The sequence below is a fragment of the Terrapene carolina genome, unplaced genomic scaffold (genome assembly GCF_002925995.2).
Source record: "Terrapene carolina triunguis isolate 2854851 unplaced genomic scaffold, T_m_triunguis-2.0 Scaffold68, whole genome shotgun sequence".
Classification (NCBI taxonomy): Eukaryota; Metazoa; Chordata; order Testudines; family Emydidae; genus Terrapene; species Terrapene triunguis.
The window spans coordinates 69,901,889-69,911,747 of NW_020664419.1; the positions used below are offsets into that span (position 1 = coordinate 69,901,889).

The 9,859-nt window shown below is 39.1% G+C and overlaps 1 protein-coding gene across 1 annotated transcript in view; it reads right to left on the reverse strand.

Moving 5' to 3' along the window:
* Positions 1-1,605: 1,605 nt before the first annotated feature.
* Positions 1,606-9,859, reverse strand: part of SLC6A15 (solute carrier family 6 member 15) — a 55,385-nt gene continuing 47,131 nt past the window's right edge. The window contains exons 9-12 of the mRNA XM_029910876.1: positions 9,390-9,582; positions 6,612-6,771; positions 3,172-3,334; positions 1,606-2,400 (exon numbers count right to left, since the gene is read on the reverse strand). Coding sequence (XP_029766736.1) covers positions 2,029-2,400; positions 3,172-3,334; positions 6,612-6,771; positions 9,390-9,582 — 888 coding nt within the window. The 3' untranslated portion in view covers positions 1,606-2,028. The remainder of the gene's footprint in view (positions 2,401-3,171; positions 3,335-6,611; positions 6,772-9,389; positions 9,583-9,859) is intronic.

The window sequence follows — 9,859 nt, forward strand, 5'->3', positions numbered from 1 at the left end:
ATAACAAATAAACATCTTTTTTTCACTCTCTTTATTCATAGGTTAAAATGTAATGCCATACAGTTCTTAACAATTATTCACTAAAAAAACCAAGGATTTCTTTTTGCATAAACTAGAAGCAAAACAGAAAGAGACTAATTAAAAAAGCCATCTTGCTTCAAGTTTTGAAACCATTACATACAGTATTAATATACATATTTACATTACAAGTACATTATATAAATATAATATATATGTAATCTTGTAACCACAATAAATATCAAGAAGGTTTTTTTAGGCACACAGCATAGAAAAAATGCAGAATCTGCACAATCCTTAAGAGTCTTGGAGTGACTCGCTCTTACATCATTTTCACACTGAAAAAGAAAATATTTTACATAAAATATACAGCCACAGCTTAAGCAGTCCTCAGTGAACTGGGAATCTTTCTTGTATTCCCATTAGAAGCCTCCTCCTTGGTTTTCTAATACTATTTTTCTATACAGCTGTTACATAAGAAAATAGTTTGCAAGATTTTGTACTCAGCTAATAGCCTAAGTAATTATCAGTGCTAACAAAATAAGTACAGCATATCTACATAATGTATATACAATTGTGTGAAGAAATATGGGTTTGGTGAACAATTTTGAGGCTCACTTCTAATACTTGGGAGTTAACCTGACATCAAAAAAGAGATTTTCAGTTAAACCAAGTCAGAAATATTACATCAGTTGAGAAACTGCTGCAAACTGAGGTAACAACTGTATTTTATAGACATAAAGCTTTCAAATTAAATTTTAAAAAAATCTTCGCTATCTTGACAGACCTAGGCCATCACTGATTTTTTTGTGTGGTGTGTATTCCCTTCAACACTCAAGATAGTCAAGTCCAAAGCAGACTGCAAAGAGTTACAAAAGGGGTCTCACAAAACTGGGCGACGGGGCTACAAAATGGCAGATGAAATTCTATGTTGATAAATGCAAAGTAATGCACATTGGAAAACATAATCCCAGCTATACATACAAAATTAAGGGGTCTAAATTAGCTGTTACCACTCAAGAAAGAGATCTTGGAGTCACTGTGGATAGTTCTCTGAAAACATCAGCTCAATGTGCAGCAGCAGTCAAAACAGCGAACAGAATGTTGGGAATCATTAAGAAAGGGATAGATAAGACAGAAAATATCATATTGCCTCTATATCAATCCATGGTATGCCCACATCTTGAATACTGCATGCAGATGTGGTTGCCCCATCTAAAATATATATATATATTGGATTTGGAAAAGGTTCACAGAAGGGCAACAAAAATGATTAGGGCCATGGAACAGTTTCCATATGAGGCACGATTAACAAGACTGGGACTTTTCAGCTTGGAAAAAAGACGACTAAGGGGGGATTTGATTGAGGTCTATAAAATCATGACTGGTGTGGAGAAAGTAAATAAGGAAGTGTTATTTACTCCTCATAACGCAAGAACTAGGGGATCACCAAATGAAATGAATAGGCAGCATGTTTAAAAGAAACAAAAGGAAGTATTTCTTCACACAACGCACAGTCAATCTGTGGAACTCTTTGCCAGAGGATGTTGTGAAGGCCAAGACTATAACAGGGTTCAAAAAAGAACTAGATAAATTCATGGAGGATAGGTCCATCAATGGCTATTAGCCAAGATAGGCAGAGATGGTGTCCCTGGCATCGGTTTGATGGAGGCTGGGGTTGGGTGACTGGGGGTGGATCGCTTGATGATTGCCTGTTCTGTTCATTCCCTCTGGGGCACCTGGCATTGGCCACTGTCAGAGGACATGATAGTGGGCTGGATGGGCTTTTGGTTTGACCCAGTATGGCTGTTCTTATGTTCTAATGCAATATAAAACCAGAAGATCAATCCAAAGGGAATTTTCACTCTGTATGTACCGTCATGATATTTTAAAGACTGTAGCTAGGGGACACCTGAGATCGCACTCTAGTAAGTGAAGCAGACAACTTCTCTTAGAGAGCCAATGTTTAGTGATACAGTATAAACAAAAAAAAGTGATTTTGTTCTCTAGCTACAAGTCAGACTCTGGCATATCTGGCATATCTGCCATTAGATAGCCAATACCATAGCGTCCATTGGGAGCAGTATCCAGAGTTGGGGATCCAGTCTGTTTCCGGTATATGTTTTTACCAAAATTTGGAGATGGCAGCTCACTTGGAATCTTCCCATGAATCAGACTTGCATCGTCTCCGTCTAGATTAACAGGCTCCTTTATTATCCGTCCTCTTTTGTAGGATACAGCGGCCAAACTACCAGAGCTATCATCAATAAGATTGCAGCGGCGGACTATGAAGACTATAGGGACAGGAAGTATGGCCAATATCATCAGAGATATACAGACAATCATTCCCCAGGGTGGATAGCTCAGGAACTCCTCAGTAGCCTATGTGGGCCAAGAGAAACACAATTAATACATTGTTACTTAATAAGAGACAAAGCTTGCAATCCTAACCCAGACAAAACTCCTATTCATATCACACATTAACTTCCACCAAATTTTGATTAGCAGTCAACCCCAGATTTGGTGTTGCTACATGAGATGAAATAAGCACTAAGAGCAGTGCTAATGTTGCAAAAAACCTAGAAAACAGAACATTACCAATTCTTTGCTGAAAAACAATATACCTAGATTTCCTAGAAACTGAATGTCCTTATCCCACTATACTAGACAATCATAGATTGTTCTATAAAGTAGCTGTTCACTGATATGCTGTTCCAGCTTCCAAGGGGAGTGGCCATGAAATGCCTAATCTGAATATTTAGTTCTATGATAGCTGATGACAACAAAGTGGTGAAACAACTGATGCTAGCTCAGTGCCACCACCGTGTATTCTGCTTTAATTCAAACAAACAAACAAATGCCTTAACACCTCCCCCTTTCACCCTCTCTCTCACACATGCAACCTAACAAATCAGCACTGACACAAAGGATAAAAGGGAGGTGTCAGCCAGTGACTACGTTTTTTGGAAATGAAAGAACCAATGCTATATTAAAGGTAATGATGTTTTTGTATTAGTATAACTAGAAACAAAAGTGGCCATGTTTACATTTGTAATGAACTATATGAATTACAAAAGTGTCTTTTTATGGGCTAGCAAAAGCACTTTAAATACATGTTACATTATTCTGGCAATGGTATATGTTATTACTTACCTTTTCTTCAATCCATGCATTGTAACCAGGAGGACTTAATCCCATTTGGACAATACTAGCTACCAGCAAAAATAACAATACTACAGGGGAAACATACTTCCACATGTAGTAATAATATTGGTTTGGAGAAAAACCAAGCATATCCTTTAGGTCCTCCATAAATCTGGGGGGAAATGCACATTATTATTAGTTCAGAAACTGAGGTTTTGAGTGTATGTAGTTGAGACATATCAGCTAATTTGCAACAAGCGGCACACCAATAAAGGGTAAAAATAGAAATATCTGCACTTAGATCAATTATATGGTTTACAAATAGTACCTATATTAATAATGGGTTGAATCAGCTCAGATCAAGTTCACTCAGAGTGCTAGAAAACTTAGGGCTGGTCTATACTTAGCCGCTAGTTCGGCGGCTGGAAATCGAACTTCCTGGTTCGATTTATCGCGTCTGGTCTGGACGCGATAAATCGAACCAGGAAGTGCTCGCCGTCGACTGCGGTACTCCAGCTCAACGAGAGGAGTACCGCGGAGTCGACGGGGGAGCCTGCCTGCCGCGTGTGGACCGCGTCTGAACCGCGGTAAGTTCGAAGTAAGGTATGTCGACTTCAGCTACGTTATTCACGTAGCTGAAGTTGCGTACCTTACTTCGACTTGGGGGGTTAGTGTAGACCAGGCCTTAGGTTTGAATCCTGATTAAGCCACAAGCAGAAATGAGTGTGATCCCTAAATGATGTTAGGCCAATATTTAGTTCATGGTGTGTCACAAATATAGATTAGATTACCCTAAAATAAGTAAGAAACATATTTTGAATGTTGATGAATCATTGTGAAAATCCAGTGTTCAGCTCAGAAAGATTTAACACTGGTGTTTAGGGGTGATACAGTAGGGAAAAAAAACCCACTGTTTTCCAACCCATTCTTGCAGCTGTCTGCTAGTTCAAAGATGCTACCCCAAACCAGTATAAGTGTAAAAAGAAATATTACCCTGAACCCAACACAAAACCTACTGAAGTGTTTATATTGTGCCGGGATATCTACTTAGGCATGTGCCATTGCTTTTGAATTCACATACAAATACGGCACCAGAAAGAACAAAATAGGTGTTACAAAACTAATTTGGAATTCAAGTGTGCTATATATTATAATAAATTACATTATCAACAAGCTACCATTTTGCACCTTATCAGTTGTTGAATGACTGTGTGAGGTCTTGACTCTGCCACTGTGCCTTCATAGTGCAACATATGTTTTGAACCAAGCCTTTTGTTTTAGGACTTTCTGATGAAAAAGTACACATACTCCAATGCCAGCAGAAAATGAGAGTGTTAACTTAGAACTGGTTCCTTTTGGGTTTTGTCAGCAAACTCTGATGGCATTTTAACACTTTTGCTGTTTCATGTCCCTATTTGAATGTTACTGTAACAAAATGCTTCTACTGTAATTAACGTTGTGGAAGAAATGCCCCATGCAAGATTACTATGACATAAAATCTCATCTAATTCCTGGAAACATACCACTGAGAATATACTTCATTGTGAGCAAAGGACATAGTTAAAACCAGTGAAAATAACCGATTTCACAAATGGCTTTAACCCTTGGTATATAGCTCCCCTTTCTCCACCATAGCAAACATAAGCTACTTGTCTTCACTTTTAAGATTTTTCATGACCTATCCCCACACTACCTATCATCTCTCATATATGATCAAGATGTCATCTCCTGCCTCTGATCTGTCAATGATGACAGCCTTGTTACATTTTCAAACACTTTCTTACTTTCTCCTATGCTGCTCCTCATGCTTGGGAGGTGCTCCACATAAGCATCCACAAGGTCACCTCCCTCAAATTCTCCTTTGCTGTGATGCCTACAGAAAACTTGAGGGTTAGGTGCTGTGCTGAGACCGCTGCCTATCAGGCTGATCAATATTGTCTCATGTTTCCTTGTGTTCCCCCGTCGGTCTGTATCCACCTGCTGTCTCTTTTCTTACACTTAGATTATTAGCTCTATAGGGCAGGCACTGCCTTTTTGTACTGTGTTTGCCCACCATCTACCACAATGTGGTCCTGACCTTTGACTGAAGCTCCTAGGCCTGATAATTAATAGCTACTTGTCAATGGCAGTTTGAGTGCTTCAGATTCAAGTGGTCTCTGCAAATAATATTGGGTTCCATACTAAGGTTAGTGTGGGGAAATATACACCATCAGTGATGTATAGAGCTTAGCAATGAGTTCACAGGTCAGTCTGAATGCTGGACTACAGTACATGCCGTGACTCAGAGACACTTTCAGTTGAATCATCAGGATACCCCGTGGAACCACTGACAAAGTAATACCTCGGACTGATAAATCAAGACAGGAGACAAACGCATTTGACATATGTAGGGTCAATGCTTCAAGGTTATTAAATCTGAGACTAGATTTACAACAAAGCCATATTCTTTTCATCATCTGTGCTGACTAGTTGATTGAAACTCTTTCCTTTGAATTTGGATCTGGGTACCCTGATCCATGCCTGTGACACCTCAAGACTAGATTAATGCAATGAATTTTGCATGGGACTTTACCTTGACTCAATCTAGAAACTTTAGCTGGTGTAGTATGCAGTAGCCAGTCTAGTAAGTAGTGCACCTTGATGAGAGTGTGTGACATTACAGTTCCAGGATCTGCACTGGCTGACTGTTGGTTTCTGTATTTTTAGTCTAATTAATGTGTTGATTTTGACCTAAAAAACCTTTAATGGGCTGGCGCCTTCCAACTTGAGAGACTACCTCTCATGTCATATTGTCAAATAATTCAATCTGTCAAAAATCATATATTGTTCCTCACCCACTACTCTAAGTATGTTTAGCTCTTCTTGAAATCCTTCCATTGGCTTCCCCTTGCTGTGTAGATCAAATTTATATGCCTCTTCCTTGACTTCAAGACCTTTCTCTTCCTGCCCATCTCTCTGACCTTGTCTCTTGCAACTGACTTCCTCTTCTCTGTTGCACTGGTCTAATCAACCCTCTGTGTCCCTCTACTACTCGTGCTTGAAGGCCTTCTTCCATACTGCCCCCATAGATTTAGAACCCTCCTCCTACGCTGGTCCAATATATTCTCCAAATCCATCCTTAAAAATGCACTTCCCTCAGGAGTCCTACAAGCACAGGCTCACCCACCCTGACACCCATAACCTACCAGAAATAATGTACCTACACACACAAGAAAAAAACAACCCCAAGACGAAGACTTGATTTCACTCTTCAGTTCATCGTTCCCCTTCCCTTCTCTGTTTTTGTATGCTGCCTAGATAATTTGAAAGCTCTTTGGGGTAGGGATCTGTCTTTACCTCATCCAGCGGGCTGTTGATCCTATACAACTAAAACAATAACAAGGATAATGATGAATAGCATCAACATATTAACCATCACAGAAAGGAGCAACTCCATTTCCTGAACTTACTTGTCTATCCCATAAACTTGAGAAATGGCAATATTCTCCAAAATGACCACAATAAGTAGAGGCAAAGTAGCGGAGTAATCATCAAACATTGTGACAAAATAATTTCCAGAGCGCTGCACAAAGATCAGGCCAATTAAAAACGCCACCAGACAGCAGATTACTGGAACAAAGGACAGAAATTAGAATTGTAACCATAATCATGCATCAGAAAAAGAAAGGAAGGAAGGAAGAAAGAGTTACCAAACATCAAAATAATTATTGTTTTGCTTTATTCTAGGTTGACACTAGTTTTCCCTTCTTTTCTTCCCACCTTTGCACTGGCACAGTAAAGCCATCAAAGGAATCTTAGCCGTTCCCTAGGCAGCAAACAGTCAAAAATTTGAAGTAATTACTAGAATGTAAGGCAGCCCTGATTCAGCAAAATAAGTTCTTTGCTGAATCAAGGACTATTTATCATTAGACACTTAAAGTGAATGTAAGGGTAGAATCCAGGAAAACAGTACACTTAATGCAGTGCATGCTGTGAACTGGTCCTTAGTTCTCTCTTTCCATCAACTAAAGTTAAGTGCGTCAAAATTTTAGATCAATTTTTAAAAACCAAACAACTATATAGGTTTACTAGGTAGAATCATTCACTGCCACTTTGATTCAGATTGCATTCACTTGCCAAGGGAACTATTTGCATTTACTTGCTTTCAGAGCAACAGCATCATAACCTTTTCTTCTTCTAAAGTCCAGCAGGAAATCTCCATCCCAAAGTCAATGAAATTCAATGATGAAAGTCAATGGGATTTCTGCCATTGGCTTCAGTGGGAGCAGGACTGGACCCTACAATAGTAATACAGTGAGACAAATTCTGGAAGAATTTGAAGTTGGTTGTACTCTGAACAGATAAGACTTGTAGGATTGGCCCCAAAGTGTAACAGTACCTCATAAAGGCCACTTGTTATACTCCAGCCAATATATGTATTGACTTAAGTACTGTAAGGAAAGAGAACAATAATTTTGTAAATACGGTCACATAAAAATAAATGTATCTTTTTTTATCATGTAGCCACAGTTGTTTACTTTATTAATGTCTTTTGGAGAAAAAAGTTTTGAATTAAAGCATTGCAGAAGAAACAGCTATTAAAATAAAAAATGGATGTTAACCATAGCATTCAGGGCACCAACACAAATTGACAAAAGCAGGGAAAGTTAGTGTGGAATCTTCAAAAGGGCTCAGCACTGACCTAATTGCTCCTACTGAAATCAATATGAGTTATCCTAGAAACTTCAGTGAAACAGATTTAGCCCCATACTGTGTGCTTTGGAAAATCCCACCCTCAGACTTTAGATTATCCCTGAATCGTTAACTCTTCCCTCTGTGCCTTCATGTTGTAGATAGCCAGAGTATGCAATAATCTGTATATGGAGACTCTGATGATAGCACTAATGTCACTGAACACATACACCCCAAGTATTTAAGCATGTGATAAGTCTCAGTGAAGGCAATGGAGATTTGAAGCTACTTGAGTGCTTTGCTGAATCAGGCCCATAATGCTGCAAGTTACAAATGCAGGAACACTTTAATCAAAATTGCAGATTTGTGGGTATCTATGACTCTTCATGCCAAATTTTCCTGTTGGTGTTTATGCTGTGCAATTCAACTGGCATTGGATGGGATGTAATCCAGGGTAGAATTTGGAGATTAGAGATCAATTCTGAAAACATTTTATTGTGAAGTGCTAAAATTGTATTACGTGGCAACAAGGCATTCATATACACATTCAGAACAAGTAGCTAATTTTCAAACTATATTAATGTTACACCAATTATTTGATAGGGTTTTAAAGAAGCAAAAGAACTTAAGGGCTGTGTTTCAGAAGTGGTGAGCATTTCTATTCAATGGCTCAGCACTCATGAATATCTGCTGATTAGCCTTTGTGAAAATTGTAAGGCCCTGATCAAGCAAACAACTGAAGCACGTGTTTCCTTGTTAACTAAGTCCTCCAAGGCCAGATTTTTAAAGCTATTCAGGCACCTAAGATTTAGACAGGTGCTTAGTGGGATTTTCAAAATTGTATAGGAGCCCATGGGAGCCCAGTGCATTGCTGGCCAGGCCTAACTCTCAGTAAAAAAGTATTTTTTATGAATGGTGGGTTCAGGGATGCTATCTTCCTCATAAATATCTAACACAGGACATTTCTGGCAGTAGGCTATCAGAGTGAGTGGGCAATTTGCTTGGTCCACTGTGGTAGTTCTATAGACGTTCTGAACTGCAAATTTCATCTCACCGTTTATTTCTTTACCTCATTTTTTTTCTCTATCCAAAGAAAAGATTAGTAAAAGATGGTTAAGGATGCCCCATTAATCACTCATAAATCAGGACAAGCCACTATTAAGGCTGCATGTGAAACTTTCATTCCTCTTTGTGCATAACTTTTAGCATTTTATATTTATTTTTTTCATTCTTTTTTATTTACATTGTCATACTTGTCTATGCTTGAATGGCGAACATTTTGGGAGACTTAAGAATGACTGACTTTAAAGGAGCTCACAATGGAAACTGTTATACAACTTGAATTACACACATAAAAATTCTTTATGGAGCTATGTATATGGGGGTGGGGTATACAGAGTACAGACTGGACTGCAGTTAAATTACACTATACTATATTCTGTGGTGCAACTCTTCATGCCAATAAAAACATGAAATACCTCTTATTCTTCTCCAAAGAAGTGAGGAGGAGACCTATTTTATTGGGCTAATGAGAGATGGAAACTTGTAAAACTCACCAGTAAGAATTTCTTTCCTCACTTTGAAGGTATCAACAATAGGTGTGATGATTCCTTCAATGGTTCCAAACATACTGCCAAGTCCCAAATTTACCAGCATGAGGAAGAACATCACTGACCAGAAAGGAGAAGCAGGGAAGTGGGTCATTGCTTCTGTAAAGGCAATAAAAGCTAAACCGGTGCCTTGAACAGCCTGTCAATAAGAAATCCACATGAGATGATTAATGGAGACAACAAAGCAAACTGTGAGTCAAAGTAACAGTGGGTCAGTATTTATTTACATATTTTTGTAAGCTTGCGTACACAAATTCTGCCTCCCACCCTGGGCCGGCTCCAGGCACCAGCTTGGTAAGCAGGTGCTTGGGGCAGCCACTCCGGAGAGGGGCAGCAGATCCAGCTATTCGGCGGCAATTCGGCGGACGATCCCTCACTCCCGCTCGGAGCGAAGGACCTTCTGCCGAATTGCCACC